Here is a 17,158-nt window from a genome sequence, read left to right as displayed (position 1 = left end):
AGACACCAAGCCCTGGAGATGGGCCTCATGCTTGCTAAACTAGCAGGGCAGCGAAGAGGAGGAAGACCCTGGATGACGTGAACTGACACGGCACAGCGGCTGCAACCACGGCAGGAGGATGGCACAGCACTGGACAGCCTTGGCTCTGTTATGCACGGAGGTCATTCACAGACCGGAAACCAAGCAAAAATAAACCAAAATGCACTCCCACGGAGTCCTTTCTGACTCACAAGATGGAGCTGAACTGCCCCTGTGGGTTTCTGAGACTCACTCTACGGAGTCCAAAGCCTCGTTTTTCTCCCATGGAGCGACCGCTGGTTTCAATCTGCTGACCTTGCGCTTAGCAGCCCAACGCATCACCCACTGTGTCACCAGGGCACCTTTTCCCAGGTTGGTGGGAAATAAAAATACACAGTGGCCTTAACAAAGGCCTGAAACATTCCACAGAAGGGGAAGACCAGGCAGTGCTCCGCTCCCCTGTGCACGACTGCACCGTGAGGCGCATGCAGCCCAACAACACGAAAATCTCTGAACAACGCATTGTCCTAAGCTCTTTTTCCAGGATTGGATTCCTTCCAACTTCACCAGGGCCCCATTTTACCGAGGGAGGAATAGGGGTCACAGAGCTAGAACCTGGTGAGGACTGAACTGGGAACTCCTGGCTCTACACCACTACACAACACCGCTGGCCTGTGGCCCCTCGCCTATCCTGTTTGCTAGCAAGTTCTTGGGGAGCTTCCCAGAGCCCTGTGTGGCCCGCAGGGTGGACTCATCTGGATGAAGACTGCAAAGCCAAAGAGAAAGGAGGGCACGCCCATTCTTTCCAGAGCACCTCATCCCTGTCCAAGAGGCAAGCTCCGCCCCAGCCCGCAGGCTCCGCCTCATTCTTCAGACTCCGCCCCAGCCTTGAGGCTCAGCGCCAGCCCGCAAGCACCTCTCCTCCCTGCTGAACTTGGCTCCACCTCTAAGTTCAGCACCAGCTAAGAGTAAACACCTTGACCTTGAGAGAAGCCACACCTCCTCTGGGAATCCCTGTGTCTTTCCCGGCTCCCGGCCACTGTTACTGGGAACAGACTGAGCAAGTGAATCTCTCAAACAGCGCCAGGGCTCCGAGTTAAAAAACAATCCCCTCACCCCACCCAACCCTATTGCCGCAGCTAATTCCAATCCCCTCCCCCACCCAACCCCATTGCCGTAGCCAATTCCAACTCACAGCGACCCCACGTGCCCTGGAGTAGAAGTAGGCGCTATCGGATGGTCCACGGCTGCAAGGTTTGCAGAAAGGAGCCCTGGACTGCTAACCGTGGGGTCACTGGTACAAACTCCCCCAGTCGCTCCCCAGGAGAAAGATGAGACAGTCTACTCTTGTCACAATTTACAGTTTAGGAGCCCCCTTCAAGCACTTCCATATTAGACTCCAATGGGGTGGGTCTGGGCTGAACAATCTTTACAGCTAGGAGAGCCCTGATGGCGCAGCAGTAAAGTGCTTGACTGCTCACCGAAAGGCCAGGGGTTCTAATCTGCCCAGTTGCCTCATGGAGGAAAGTCCTGGTGGCCAAAGGTGACCCAAACTCATTGACATCTAATCAAATTCGGATCTGGAGAGACCCTATGGGACAATGTAGAACTGCCCCACAGGGTTTCCAAGGAGCCACCGTGGTGTAGCAGGTACTCATTGGGCTGCTGACAGCTAACTGCAAGGTCAGCAGCTCAAAACCACCAGAGGCTCGGCCGGAGAAAGATGAGGCTTTCTGCGCCCAGAGAGAGCTCCAGGCTCAGGAACCCACAGGAAACTGTACAGGTTCGGAATCCACTGGATGGGTTTGGGAGACCAAATCATGCGAGCGACCTGCTCGATCACGCTCTTTGCTTGACTGTGGTAAGCTGGGGCCGAACCCTCAAAAGTCTTGGGGGTCCGTCTTTCTCAGCAGGAAGTGGGCAGTGACTTGGGACTGGAGGTGGGCTTTCTTCTGGTCATCGCGACCCTCTCTAGGGTTTCCAAGGTTTTGTGAATCTTTTTTTTCTTCAATCATTTTATTGGGGGTTCGTACAATTCCCACCACAATCCATTCATACATCCATTGTGTCAAGAACATATGTACATTTGTTGCCATCATCATTCTCAAAACATTTGCCTTCTACTTGAGCCCTTAATATCTGCTGCTCATTTCCTCCCTCCCACCCATTCCCTCCCACCCGGATTTGTGAATCTTTAGGGGAGCAGATAGCCACGTCTTTCTTCCGCGGATTGGCGGGTGAGTTTGAAACCCCTCCCCCCACTTTTGGTTCGTAGTCCAGTGGTTGCCGGACAGCGCCACCAAACTCTCCAACTCCAACCTCTCTGCCATCGCGTGGATTCTGATGCCGAACGACCCTAGGGGACAGGGTCGAACTGCCCCTGTGGGTTTCGGAGACTGTGATTGTTGATGGGAGGAGAAACGAGAGGCTGGTGATCTCGAACTGCTGACCTTGTGTTAACAGCCCAGCGCAGAACCTTATGTAGCGGAGCGCAAACTCTTGGCGCCACCTAGGGCTTCATTTCGCCTCAACACTTCCTCCTGCTGGACGGATTGCAGCTACATTTGTGCATCTCAAAGGAAGGGGCTATGGGAACCAGCACCTGGTTTGTTGAGTGACTGTTTGACTCGCAATTCCCCCACCCCAGTTACCTTTGATCTTCTCGCCCTTGCTCAGGGAGATCTCCCCCTCGCCTTGTGCCTGGTAGGACTTCACGGCCATGAAAGAGCGTCCCGGGACCGCAGAGTAAAGCTTTCTCCGCCGTCCGCGACTGCCCAGGGAGCCCCCAGGGCCCCCAGAGCCCCCTGTGCCTCCGGCAGGCCCTTCTCGGGGTGTCCCGCTGGAGCTGCGTACACAGAGGGTGTGAGAGGCAGGGGGGTAGTGGGGGGAAGGGGCACCGCTGGGGGAACAGGGATCCTTGGGGTGGGTGGGACATCAGGGTGGGGGAGGGAATTTGAGTGTGCTTCGCAGCTCTGACATTATTGGAGAAGGGGCGGCGTTTGGGGGTTCCCCCTATGTTCCTGATGGCCCCTCTTCCTGCCCTCCCAGCCTCCCTCTACCTACCGCCTTCTGGCTTTGGGCCCTGATTCCCCAATCCCCCAGCCCCAATCTCTAGCCCCTTACCCAGATTTGGCCTCAGGCCAGACCTCCAGGTTCCTCTGTGTCAGGGACAGCTCCTCCAGTCCCCTAATCAGCCTTTCCACCTCCAGCCCGCCCCCCTCTATCCACCAGCCTGGATCCCCAACTCCCTTTCCCTCTCCTCCAAACCTCGAACTGTCCCCCTCTCTACTCACTCATATTCCTATCTCCCCATTTCTCCCTTAACCTCTTCTGTGTTCTTTGTGTCCCCCAATGCCAGCCCCTCAACTAGGGCACAGACCCTGAGTGGGGGAGTCTGCCCCTTGCTATCCCGAGGGCCCACCTCTGTAATCTGGCCTTGGGTTGAGGGTCCAAGAGGGTCCAAGTGGGGCTCTCCTGTCCTGTTTTCTAAAGGGGTGGGGTGGCGGAGAGAGTGATGAAGGTTTTGGGGGGTGGGGAGCACCAGAGACTTGGATGGATGGACGTGATGGGGACAGGAAGTGGGGAGCTGGGCTGAATGGGGGACTCAGAGGCCGGGGTTCGCCCAACCCTTACCTGGGCCGTCCTCGGGCCTGCCTCTTGGTCTCCTCAGGGTGTCTTCCGCGGGAGGGGGAGCGTGCCCGGGCTCCCCGGGGGCTGCTGGCACTTCGGAGGGTCCCGCTGCTGAGCTTGGTGCTGGGGGCTGGGGGCTGGGACGAGCCCTGGGGCCCTGAGGTTGGGCCGGGGGTGCCTGAGGAGGCGCCCCCCTGCGCTGAGAACACCATCCAGTCGGGCAAGGCCATGCTGGTGTCACTGTTGGCACGGAGCAGCGCTGGGGGTACCGTTAGCCCTGCGCTCTGGGCTCCGCGACGCCGGGCTGCGTACTTGGGGGACTCTTGGAAGGGCACTGAGGGACACAAGGGGTGGGGGTGGGGGGCAGAGAGAAAGAGGCAAGCATTAAAAACATCAGTGGAGATCAGAAAGGACAGGGAAGCTTACAATCACTCCTCCTGACCCGCAGGACTCCCAGGGTGGTGCGATCAAAGAATGCGCTCAGCACAACCCAAAGGTTGGAGGTTTGAGACCACCCAGAGGCGCCTTGGAGGCCAGAGGCTGGCAAACTGTTTTTTTCAAAAGATCGACCACCGGGAAGACCTAGCGGTGCAGTTCCACTCTGGTCCGCAGGGGGCGCAGGAGTTAGAATCGTCCAGTTGGCCACCAGTTTGCATTAGAAAGAGCTCCGTTGACCCTGTTCTGTAAACGTGGGGCTGCTAACCTCAAGGTCGAAGGTTTAAACCCAACAGCTGCCGGGAGAGAGAAAGATGAGGGTGTCTGCTCCGGTGAAGTTACTCACTGTCTCGAAACTGCCGCTGCGGTTTTCCAAGACTTACTCTATACGGGAGTGGAACGTCTTGTCCTTCTCTGCAGAGCGCAGCCCAACCCATAATCCACTGCACAATTAAGACTCAATGACAATGAGGTTTCGGTTTTGTTTTGGATGAGTCACAACGGACTCTATGGCAGTGGGTTTCTATTCGTTTCCTCTCTCTCTCTTTTATATATCATGCTGCTAACGCCAAGATCAGCAGTTCGAACCCCCCAGCTGCACCTCGGGAGAAAACTGAGGCTGTCTGCCTATGGAAAGAGTCACAGCCTGGGACACGCAGAGCGGCAGTTCTACTGTGTCCTCTGGGGTCCCTGTGAGTCAGATTCTAAGGCAGTAGGTTTGGCCTTTTGGGTTAGTTTGTATTATGAGTATAATTTTGGCTTTTCTGCTTCGACAGCTACTCCCATCCCTGGGTGATGCAACTGTTTGTGTGTCCAGCTAGTAACCGGAAGGTGGGAGGTTCGACTCCACCTAGAGGTGCCTTGGAAGAGAGCTGGGTAAACTGCGTTTAAAAGATCGGCCATGGGGGTAAAACAAAACAAAACAAAACAAAAACCCTAGAACAGTGATTCTCAACCTTCCTAATGCCACGACACTTTAATACAATTCCTCATGCTGTGGTGACCCCCCAACCGTACAATTATTTTAGTTGCTACTTCATCACTGTCATTTTGCTACTGTGATGAATCGTCATGTCAATATCTGATAGGATGTATTTTCATGGGTACAAATTGAACAGAAACAATGAAAGCGGAGTGATTAATCACAATATATTGTGAAATATTGATGTGTTTTCCGACAGTCTTAGGCGACCCCTGTGAAAGGCTTGCTCGACTCCCAAGGGAGTCGTGTGGCCCACAGGTTGAGAAGCGCTGTCCTAGAAGGTGCAGTTCCACTCTGGAACGTAAGGGGGCGCCTCCACAGCAACTGGCCAACAGATTCTAGCTGCTCTACCACTGGGCCGGGAGAAGGGTTAACGAGCCTGGCTGCCAGAGGAAAACTGGCAGCTTGAACTCCTCCACGGTTGCTTCCAGAAAAATAAAAAGCCAAATTCCCAAAGCAAACTCATTACCCTCAAATCGATCCTGACTCATAGCGACTCTAGAGGATAGAGTAGAATTGCCCCTTTGGGTTTCTGACACAATAACTCCTGATGGGAGCAGAAAGCCTCATCTGTCTCTCGCAGAGCTGCTGGTGGGTTTGAACCGATGACCTCATGGTTAGCAGTAGTCACTGAATGCCCTCTGCAGCACAGTTCCATTCTGACACACAGCGGGGCGCAAAAAGCCAGTCAAGTTAGATGATGGCTCCTTGTCTGGTTTTACTCAGAGGTTCACGCCCCACCCAGGATTTCCTCCAACCCATCCTGCCTGCCTCCCTCACTATCAGGCCCTCCCACTCCCCAGTGCTGTACCCCAAGCCCCAACTGCTCTCCCTTTTCTCCTTAGACCCCCGGGGTTCACTCACCCACATCCTGTTCTCGATGACTTCTGATCAACTCCCCCAGCTCAAAATTCCCAGCAATCACTGCTACCTAGAGGGAGGGGGGTGAGGGTGGGGACAGGGGGACATCATGAGGGCCGGCCAGACCCTCTCTCCCCAAACATTCTCTCCAGCAAGCCCCTCCTTTCTCCCCTCCCAGCGCCCCTCAATGTCACCCCCCTCTTCCTTATCCCTCTCCCGTGTCCCCCACGCAACACACCAGCCCCTGCAGCCCCAGACCTGGAAGGGGGTTTGGCCGTTGTTGTTCTTGACGTCTTTGTTGGCCCCTCTGTACAGCAGGATCCTGGCGCAGGTCTCCTGCGAGGAGGGCAGCGCCCGGGTAGCACAGAGGGGAGGCACAGCAAAGACAAGGTCACCAGAGCGCCCAGGACTGGGCTCAGAGCTTCAGAGACCACCAGCCTGCACTGTGCAGCCCTGAGCTTGGGCCATGCAGTTTGGTCCACGCCGCCTTGGGCTTGGCATGTGAAGAGGAGCCCTGGTGGCACAGAAGTTCAGCACTGAACTACTCAAGGAAGGTCGGTGGTTCGAACCCACCCAGGGCCAGAGGTGCCTGGCGGCCTGCTCCAGAAGGGAGTTCTCCTCCGCTCCGTGGAAGGGGTGGAATCAGAATGGGTATGGAGGCCTGTGGAATGTAAAACCAGGTTCTGCTGGGTAGACCTTTTCTTTAGTCACTCACCCTCCACAGAGTGGGCTACGGAGTGGATTCTGACTCAAGGCGACCCTCTAGGGACAGGGTGAACTGCCCCTGTGGGTTTCTGAGGCTCTCCATCTTGACAGGAATAGAAAGTCTCATCTTTCTCTCTTGCAGGGACTGGTGGTTTTGAACAGCTGAACGCATGGTGAGTCGCCCCGTGCACAGTCCACGATGCCATCAGAATTCTTTTACATAGCACAGCTTATGTTCTCTTGGGCATGCTCATTTCCATCTCACCCAAGTTTAATTGACCTACTAACTCCTTTGCAGGAAAAAAAAATTATTGGGCACCTCTCTGCCAGTAAAACCTGTATTACTCTAGCCGTAAAGGGGTACCGAGGAACTCATAGGGGCAGTTTTAGTCTGCCCTATAGGGTCGCTCGGAGTTGAAATAGACTCTATAGCAGTGGTTTTATTTTGAGTTTTGTGCCTTAGCACAAGCAGTAGCTCTGCCCTCTAGCCACCAGAGATCAATGATACCGCCCCCTGCTCCATCTGAAAAGCTTATTGTCACCGAGCTGCTTCTAATTCACAGCGAGCGACCCAAAGGACAGGGCAGACTGGCCCTGTGGATTTCCATGACTGACAACTTTTACCAAAGTCGGAAGCCTCGTTTTTCTTGCGAGAAGCAGCCAGTGGATTTGAACTGCTGACCTTGTGGTTAGCAGCCCAACCCTGAAATTTACTTAGGTTAAGGGGGCACCTTCTCCAAAGGTGATGATAGCTCCAGACATTGCCAAATGTGCTCCAGGGGGCAGTAGCGCTCCAGTTGAGAATCGCCTTAATCACCGTAATCAAGGGCTGGACCAATAGGGAACTTCACGATGAATAGAGAAAAGATTGAAGTTGTCAAGGATTTCATCTGGCTTGGATCCGCAATCAATGCTCATGGGAGCAGCCGTCAAGAGCTCAAAGGACACATTCTCTTGGGTCAATCTGTGGCCCACGATTGTTTTCAAGGATCACCGAGCAAGGATATGGCTCTGAGGATTAAAGTGTGCCTGACCCAAGCCAGGCTTATTTTCATTGGCCTCATAAACAAGTGAAAGTCAAAAAAGAACAATCAAAGAAGGATGGATGCATTTGGATGATGGTGCCAGCGAAGCCTGTGGGAAGGAATACGGACTGTCGGAAGGACAGATAAATCTGTCCTGAAAACAGTACAGCCAGCAGGATCCTTAAGAGCAAGGATGACAAGACTTCATCTCACGGACTTGGAGCACGTCATCGAGAGGGACCCGTTCCCGGGGAAGGGCATCACGCTGGGTAAAGTCGAAGGTCATCGATAAAGAGGGAGGCTCTCCGTGAGATGGGTGGACACAGCCGCTCCCACCATGGGTTCAAGCTTAGGGACAATGGTGAGGATGATCCAGGAGCAGGCCGTGTCTTGTGCTGCTGCACGGCGCTGCGAGCCAGAGCAGAGCCCAGGGCAATCACAGACAAGGACAGGACGCCCAAGCCTTTGCTCAAAGAGGGCAGGAGGGGCCGAGAGGGCAGGTGCCATCTCATTTTGATGAGTCCCTCGCCCAGAGCCACCATAGCATGCCCCTCACTACCCTTGAGGGCCTTTGCCCTCGCCTAGGAAACCTCACCACGATGCCTTGCAGTGGGTAAGCCTGCTGCATAAGCTCTCTTTAAAGTGCTGATGGGCCACTGGGTCCCTATTAGGACTGACGGGCACCTGGTCCGAGACATGGTATCTCCCATCTCCTCCTGTGCGTGGGGAAGTTGGAGGTGGGATGAGGAAGACCTGTGGATGCCTTTGAATGGTGGCACTGCCAAAGAATGCTGAGAGGACCACAGGCTGACACACACACACACACACACACACACACACACACACACACACACACACACACACAAATCTGTCTTGGAGAAGGACAGCCTTAGAACCGAACATGGTCAGCCTTCATCTCGTGGCCTCTGCACATGTCACCGGGAGAGACGAGTGCTTGGAGAAGGACATCAGGCTTGGTCAAGCAGAGGGCCAGTGACTCAGAGGAAGACCCCTGACGAGCCGGGTGGACACCGATGGACTCCAAGAATGATGGTGAGATGGTGCAGAGCCGGGTGGGGTTTCTTGCTGTTGTCAAGGGCTCTGGGATTGTTGCTGTTAATTGCTTGGCGGCTAATGGGAGGGCTGATGATTGGAAAACATCACCACCACCACCACCATCCACTCCGCAGCGTCTTTGCGGAACAAAGACCTGGCTGTCTGCTCCCCTCAGAGGTGACAGCTGAGAAACCCCGACGGGGCCTCAGTTCTAATCCATCACCCAGCAGCCACTATAGGCAGAAAATCGCCATCTAACAGCCACCGTGGAGCCTAACTGGTGTTTGCTTTGTCTCCTCTTGTTGTTTGAGCACAGGCAGACAATTGCTGCCTGGTCTCCTGGTTCTTCCAACATTCCAGATCCACTCCCACCCCAGGACCTTGGCACTTCTTGTGCCCTCTACTTGGAATTTGACTTGCCCTCCGGTCATTCTCTGGATGAAGAGCCTCTGTGGTGCAGCAGTTAAGTGCTCGGTGGCCAAACAAAAGGTTGGCGGTTCGAACCCAGCCAGTGGCTCCCCGGGAGACAGCCCTCCCAGGCGAGCTGCTTCTGCAGAGCCAACCATTTAGAAAAGCTGATGGCGCACAAGTCAGCCCCGACACACGGGGGCGCCGTGAGTCAGCATCTCCACAGCGTTCCCAGGAGGCTCTCCACGGGGTGGCTCAACACTGGAGAGTCAGGACAACTTGGGCTGCGAATCGCCGGGTCAGCAGTTCAAAACCACCAGCCGCGCAGAGGGAGAAAGATGAAGCTTTCTACTCCCACGAAGTGTGGCAGTCTCTTGACACACTGGAGGAATGCATGGATTGTGATAGAGATGTAAGCGCCCCCCAAAAAAGTATTTAATAGTAAACAAACAAACAAACAAGAGTTACAGTCTCAGAAACCCACAGGGAGCAGTTTGACCCTGCCCTATAGGGTCGCTGTGAGTTGCAATCGACTCAGTAGCAGTGAGGGTTGTATTTTTTTTTTTTAGGAATGAGATATTGCTACTGATTTCATTCAATAAAATGGGCCTTGCAGCTACACGGGATGTGTTTCCTGTAAAATGCAAAATAAATAAATAAACCGAGTTAAAATTAAAGAGAGAGAGAGAGAGAGAGAGAGAGAGAGAGAGAGAGAGAGAGAGAGAGAGAGAGAGAGAGAAAGGCTGACAGCTTTTAAAACCCTCCAGAGTCCGGAATCCCACTCGGATGGAGACATTGGTCCGAGTGACCAGAGAAGGAGGAAAGGTAGAATGGGAGTGGGCTCGGCTTCTTCCATGACAGACGAGCTCCTTGCAAACATAGAGAGAGGGAAAGAGAACACCAAGAGCCTAGCGTGACTGGTCAGATAAGGAGCCCTTGTGGCACAGGGAGTGAGACTGCTGGGCGGCAGTTCAAACCCACCAGCCACTCCTAGGGAGAAAGGCGAGGCTACCCGCTCCTGTAGAGGTTTGCCCTCTCTAGCCGTGTTTCCCAAAGTGGGCAATGCCACCCCCGGGCCGGGTGCTGGAATGATCCAGGGGCAGGGGGGCTGCAGAAACACGTATCTACTCTGTATCCTGGGTGAGACCGGCTAAAGGACAAACATTGCTCATCATCAGTGGGTGCTGAGTCATTCTTTTTTTGTCCCCTAAAAAGGGGGTGGTTGGCATAATATGTTTGGGAACCCATGCTCTGCAGAGTTGCCATGAGTCAGCATCGATTCCATGGCAGTGGGTTTGGTTTGGGTTTTACTGGTCGGAGGGAGACCGGTGGAACCCTCAAGTCTGTGACTCTTCATCACCTTTCAGCTCTGGAGCCAAATCACTCACTTCCTGCCATCGAGTCGAGGCGGACCCACACTGGTCTCTCTGTCTCTCTCTCTCTTATCTTCCCAGTGACTCTACAGGACAGGGTAGAACTGCCCCTGTGAGTTCCCGAGGCTGTAACTGTTTACAGGAATGGAAAAGCCTCGTCTTTCTCCCATGAAGCAGTTGGTGGATTCGAACTGCTGACCTTGCGGTTAGCAACCCAACGTCACCACCAGGGAGGGCTCCTCAACAGGCCTATAAGGGGAGTAATAACAGTGAAGAGGTACGTGCTCCTTGGAACCGTCAACCGGCGGAGATCAGAGGGGCAGCATTCACCCAGACAGAACCCTCTGAAGAATCAGGAAAGAGGAGGCAGTGGGAGACGCAGGGGGGAAGCTGGCTGAGTGCTTGGCCAAGGATGAGTTGAAGCTGAATGTGTATGAACCATGGAATGGAAAACGGATTTGCTCTTAACTCCCAATAACAAATCCAAAAAAAGTAGCTGTCTTTATTCGACTCACAATAAAAAGTTTAAAAATCATAGCTCTATTTACTCAACTCACAATAAAAATAATATATATATATATGTGTGTAGCTCCCTTTAACTAACTATAAAAGTAATATATGTGTGTGCGCATGTAGTTGTCTTTACTCAATTCACAATAAAAAAGTAAAAAAAAAAATAGCTGTCTTAACTCACAATAAAAAGTCAAAACACAGACAACCACCCCAAAAGTATCTCTCTATGTTCCCTTCTAATTTCATTCGGGCATTTGCTTCATGGCCCTTCTTCATCTCCGACCAAAACCAAAAACCAAACTGACTGCCATGAACTCAACCTTGACAGTGACCCTACGGGACAGGGTAGACCTGCCCCTGGGAGTCTCTGAAGCCCCATCTTCCTCCCAGGAAGTTGCTGCTGGTTTCAAACTGCCCACCTTGCTAATGACAGCCTCCCTTGGCACCACAACACCAACTCGACTCTTCGGACCACCCTGTTCAAAATAACCCCCTTGTCCTGTTCTCTGTGAGCCTGGCCTGCAGGCTGGGGAGCGCTGAGGGGTGAACTGGAGAGCGAGCATTCTGACCCCACCCAGTTTTTTGACAAAGACACAATGGGGCACAACAGTGAGGCTCTGTCACATGGGGTCACCAGGAAATGGAAATCACCCCCTACCAATAACCATGTAGCCCCCCTGGTGGCTTACTGGTTATCTCTTGCATTGCTAATTGCAAGGTCAGGCTTTGGAAACCACCAGCTGCTCCTCAGGACAAAGACAGGGCTCTCTACTCCAGGAGGTACTACTGACAGTCTCAGAAACCTCACAGAGGCAGCTCGACACGGTTCTATAGGGTCACTGTGAGTCGGATGGGACTCAATAGCAGGGAGTGAGCTTTATTTTTACACACAGCCAATCAGTTATCCCAGTCAACAGAGTTGTTGATCTTGTGGCTTCCCAGGGCACCTGAAGGTTGTGATCAAATGCAAGACTCCCCCACTGCCGTCAATCCCAACGCATAGCGACCCGGATAGGACAAGGTAGAGCTACCCCCGTGAGTTTCTGAGTCCCTGACTCTTTACGCAGCAGAAAGTCTTGTCTTTCTCCCGTGGAGCGGCTGGTAGTTTCGAACTGCTGACCTTGTGGTTAGCAGCCCAACGTGCAACCATTATGTCACCAGGGCTCCTACAAATAGTTCTGGAAGGTGGGAAAGGCTTCTCCTGTTGTCTTAGCCTGGTCAACCCTAACCAGGCACCCCTTTGCTTCTCCATGACTCCTGCCAACAGTCACCAAGCCCCTTGATTCTCCACCTGATACCGCCCCACCCCACGTCCCCCTAAGGATGCTGACCAGGCTTGTTCTACAGGGAAGGTCCAGAGAAGTCTAGGCTCTGTCCAGGTTCACACAGCCAGTTAGTGGGCACCTGGTCTTCTTGTCCAAATGTTTACCTGCCTCCTAGGAGTGGACAGCTCTAGTGGCCACAACAGAGCTCGTCCGGCTAGCCTTCAGGGTCTGAGAGTGTGTGCTCACACCTGGGGGTGAGTGTGTCTGCGTGAACGCAGGTGTGTGCTTGTGGGCTGGTCTGTGCAAGGGCGCGGCATGTGCACGTGTGTGATTACTTATGTGTGTGTGTGTGCTAATGTCTGTTGTGTATTTGGGAATGTGGTGTGTGTGTGTGTTTTGGAGTGTGTACATGTGTGGGTGTGCACATGTGTGTTTGTGGAAGGCCTTGTGTGTACCTCTCTGGGAATGTGAGTAGGTAGGAGCTTTTCCAAGCGTGCATGTGCATGCAAATGTGTGTGTGCTCTGAGGGTGTGCACGTGTTTGTCTGAGTTATGAGGGTATGTGTGAATGCGCATGCTTTGTGTGAGTGTATCTGTTGTGGGTGCAGAGGTGTGCTTTTGTGAACGTGTAGGCACGTGGGCAGGAGCCCCGGCGGTGTTGTGGGTACATGTGGGGCTGCTCCAGGTGGGAAAGAGGAGGCTTTCTGCTCCTGTCAAGAGTTACAGTCTCAGCCAGGATCCAATAGAGCACTGAAGGACCACACAACATTCCTCTAGTTCTTTAATGCTCCCCCACCCCACTATCAGGACCCCAGTTCTACCTTACAAATCCGCTAGCCCGGAGCATGCACAGTGGTACAGATAAGAGCTCTCAACACTTGAGATGCAGGACAGATAAACCCCTGAGGTACAGTAATGGAAGTAGGGCGAAGGTGGGGGAAGGGGGGGAGAAATGGGGAACAACTACCCTCCCTCATCCCCAGGGGGATTAATAACAGTAACGTGGGTGAAGAGAGACTGTGGGCAGTGTACGATATTAAAACAATAATGTATAATTTATCAGGGGTCCATGCGAGTGGGAGGGTGAGGGAGGGAGGGAGGGGACAAAGAGGAGCTGATACCAAGGAAAGAAACTATTTTGGACTTGATGATGGCAACATGTGTCAATGTGCTTGATACAATGAATGTATGGAGGGTTATAAGAGCTGTAAGAGCCCCCAATAAAAGGATTTATTTAAAATAAAAAAAGAGTGACAGTCTCAGAAACCCACAGAGTCTACACGGTCCTATTGGGTCACTGTGAGTTGGCATCGCCTTGTACGACTTGATGGTGGTGAGTTTGGCTTGAGTGTAAGTGTGTGTGTTGAGAATGTGTAGTTGCGTGCAAATCTGTGCTGTGTGTGTTTGCCTATGCGTTTTACGCGGGTACGTGCGTGCAGCCAGTGTTTTGAGGGTGTCTTTGCGTGTGTTTCGTGTGCGTACATTTGTGTGTGCACATATGCGTTGTGTGACCGTGTGTGCCTGCGCGCGTGTCCCGCTGCCTCCCCAGCTCCGCTCTGCGGTGGGGAATTCCCGCCAGGTGGCTTAGGTTCCTTTTGTCATTTGCATATTTGCGCTTCCGCCCCGCCCCTCTCATCCCCAGGGCCAGAGCCACGCCTACCAGTGCGCCTGCTCTCCCCCTCCCTTCCCTGAAGCAGAGCCCGTTTCGGGGCCTAGTGAGTGATTCCCTCCCCGGGACTCGTATTTACTGGTAGTCTCGCACTTATCTCATGAAACTGCAATTATTTGTTTACACGTCTGCCTCTTCCCCAGACTGTGAACCCCACCCCCCCGCCCCCCATCACCAACCCCTTTCCGGGGACAGACACGGATTCTCATTCAGCTCCGCAGCCCCAGAGCCTGGAAGCCAGCACCCAGTAGGTGCTGAAGAAGTGTGCCTGCGCCCAAAGCAACGAGGACGGAGGGCGAGGAGTGGCGTCCCAGCCCATCCAGTCCAGGCCAATGACTGTGCAAACCGATGGCGAAGCAGACCCCCATGGAAGGTTCTGAGCCGGGGCCTGGGAGAAATCGGAGATGGGGCGCACATCATCTCCCTCACCTCACACAGAGTGACCGACTCATTCACTCTGTGTAGGGACTGGGGACAGGGCTCAACTCCTGTCCTGAACGAGGTCCTCACAGCTTAGTCTTGGCCCCAACCATCACCAAACCCAAACCAAGCACACTGCCTTCAGACGCACGCAGCGACCCTGACGCGAAGTTTCTGAGATTGACGCCTGACTGGAGCAAAGAGACGCATCTTGCTCCCGTGGAGGAAATGGTGGGTCTGACCCCACACCTTGGGGCTGGCAGAGCAATGTTTAATCCACTGCGCCACCAAGGCTCCGTCCACCATCTTCGCGAGATACTAGGCATGCCAACAGGTCGGGGGAAACACTTACAACCAAACCGAACTCACTGCGCTTGGGGCCAATTCCAGCCCCTGGGTTAGTCCGGAGCACAGAGAAGCCAAACCCCGAAGGTTTTCTAGACTGTAAACCGCCACGGGATCAGCCAGCCTCATCTCTCTGCGGAGGAGCTGCTGGTGCGATCGAACTGCCGACTTGCTGGTTAGCAGCCTAAGGTTAACCCACGTGCGCTCCTCGCCACAGGAGCGGAAAAAAGCGGAAAAGAAAGTATTTCAGTCCCGGGCCACGAGCGAGGCCAGGGTCGCTTGACCCTCTGCACCGCAGGTGCTACGAACCCATCTCAAGAATCAGGAGGAACTTTGTCCTGACCCCCCTAAAGACGGGTAAGCACACGGGGATCCAAACGCCAAACTCAGACAGCAACTCTTCCCGGGAGGATCATGTCTCTTGCTGCCGTGGGGGCACTGTTGTGACTCCTTAATGACCCCCCTGTGGGGCTCTGAGACTGACTGTTTATGGGAGTAGAAAACCCAGTCTTTCTCCTGAGGGGAGGCTAGTGGTTTGAACTGCTGACCATGCAGATCGCAGCCTCACGCATAACCACGACGCCATCACACAGAGATACTATCCTCTAACTAAACAATCTCTAGAACAAGCAACCGAGTCGCCCAGTGGCCAGGACTGCCCAGGCGCAATGGACTCTGGCGCGGCAGTAGGAACACACGACGCAAGCATCACCACGCCCTCAGACCTTGGAGAGAGGGGCTGAGCGAAACTATGCCAGGGGTCAGACTCAAGTCCATTGCGACTCACAGCAGCCTTGCCGGACAGAGTAGAACTTCCCCTGTGGGGTTTCCAAGACGGAATCTTTACAGGAGCAGAAAGCCTCATCTTCCTCCCACAGAGCGGCTTGTGGATTCGAACTGCTGAGGTTAGCAACCCAGTGTGTAACTCCCAGGCCGTCAGGGCTGAAGGATAACACTTAGGAACAAATACTGAGCTAAGCAAATATGCAGAGACCAAAGATTGAACTTTGTCACCCTGGGGACAAGAAGGAAGGAGAAGACTGTCAGGGGTCGTAGGGTTGATGTGAATGGGGGGGTTGGAAAAAGATTAGTGACCCCGGTCACACAACTAGAAGGGTGTAACAAATGTGAACCAAACTGAACGCGTAGAAGTTGCTGAGATGGCGCGTGTCCTGGTAGGTCACAAGACAAGGTATGCTTTTCCCAGTTCAAATGAAGGCATCTTGGTAGTGCTGTGGATCAGACAGAGGGTTGCCGACCACAGGTAGGCGGTTCAAACCCACTAGTCGATCCATACGAGAAGGATGAGGCTGTCTGCCCCTGTGGAATGGACTTAGGCCATTGTCTAAGGTCGCTAAGGGGTGGGAACAGACTCCTTGGCCGTGGATGGGTTTGGGTTTAGGTTTGGACTTGGTTCTAATGACTAGTGTCATTTCTGCCTGGTGATGGGACCCTAGTTGATACAGTCATGAGGATGGCGGTTAAAAATTAATGACGATTTTTCTTATCACATCACCTAGTTAATATTAACAAATGGTTTCTATTGTACTGTGGCGTCAGGAGGTCAGGTGGTGTCCTGGTTCTGCCCTGGGCTGTGGAGCACCAGATCAGCAGTTTGAAACCACTAGCCACACTGAGGGAGGAAGACAGGGCTTGATGTCCCTGGAAAGAGTCATAGTCTGGAAGCAGCACATCAGCCCGTGTGATCGCAAGGCGTCGAAGGGATCAGGTATCAGGCATCAAAGATCAAAAAAAAAAATCATATCACTGAGAATGAGGGGCAGTGTGGAGTGGGAACCCAAAGCCCATCTGTAGGCGACTGGGCATCCCCTTACAGAAGGGTCATGGGGAGGAGACAAGCCAGTCAGGGTGCAGTGTAGCAATGATGAAACATACAACTTTCCTCTAGTTCTTAAATGCTTCCTCCCCACTCCAATATCATGATCCCAATTCTACCTTACAAATCTGGCTAGACCAGAGGATGCACACTGGTACAGATAGGAACTGGAAGCATAGGGAATCCAGGAGAGATAAACCCTTCAGGATCAGTGGTGAGAGTAGCAATACCGGGAGGGTGGAGGGAAGGTGGGGTAGAAAGCGGGTAACCGATTACAAGGATCTACATATAACCTCCTCCCTGGGGGGACGGACAACAGAAAAGTAGGTGAAGGGAGATGTCGGGACAGTGTAAGATATGACAAAATAATAGTAATTTATAAATTATCAAGGGTTCATGAGGGAGGGAGTCAGGGAGGGAGGGAAAAATGAGGAGCTGATACCAAGGGCTCAAGTAGAAAGCAAATATTTTGCGAATGATGATGGCAACAAATGTACAAATATGCTTGACACAATGGATGGATGGATTGTGATAAGAGTTGTACAAGCCCCCAGTAAAATGATCTAAAAAAAAAAAAAGAGTCACAGTCTCGGAACCCCACAGGGGCGGTTCTGCCC

General features: G+C 53.3%; 1 protein-coding gene across 1 annotated transcript in view; it reads right to left on the bottom strand.

Annotated features, from left to right (window-relative positions):
• SHANK1 (SH3 and multiple ankyrin repeat domains 1) overlaps positions 1–17,158 on the bottom strand; it is a 73,723-nt gene that overhangs the window by 42,549 nt on the left and 14,016 nt on the right. Inside the window, exons 9-12 of the mRNA XM_075537233.1 lie at positions 6,185–6,262; positions 5,930–5,996; positions 3,652–3,982; positions 2,670–2,863 (exon numbers count right to left, since the gene is read on the bottom strand). Coding sequence (XP_075393348.1) covers positions 2,670–2,863; positions 3,652–3,982; positions 5,930–5,996; positions 6,185–6,262 — 670 coding nt within the window. The remainder of the gene's footprint in view (positions 1–2,669; positions 2,864–3,651; positions 3,983–5,929; positions 5,997–6,184; positions 6,263–17,158) is intronic.

The sequence above is a fragment of the Tenrec ecaudatus genome, chromosome 18, assembly GCF_050624435.1.
Source record: "Tenrec ecaudatus isolate mTenEca1 chromosome 18, mTenEca1.hap1, whole genome shotgun sequence".
Lineage (NCBI taxonomy): Eukaryota > Metazoa > Chordata > Mammalia > Afrosoricida > Tenrecidae > Tenrec > Tenrec ecaudatus.
The sequence above is the reverse complement of the archived record's forward strand: the minus strand, read 5'-3'. Positions and strand labels throughout refer to the sequence as shown.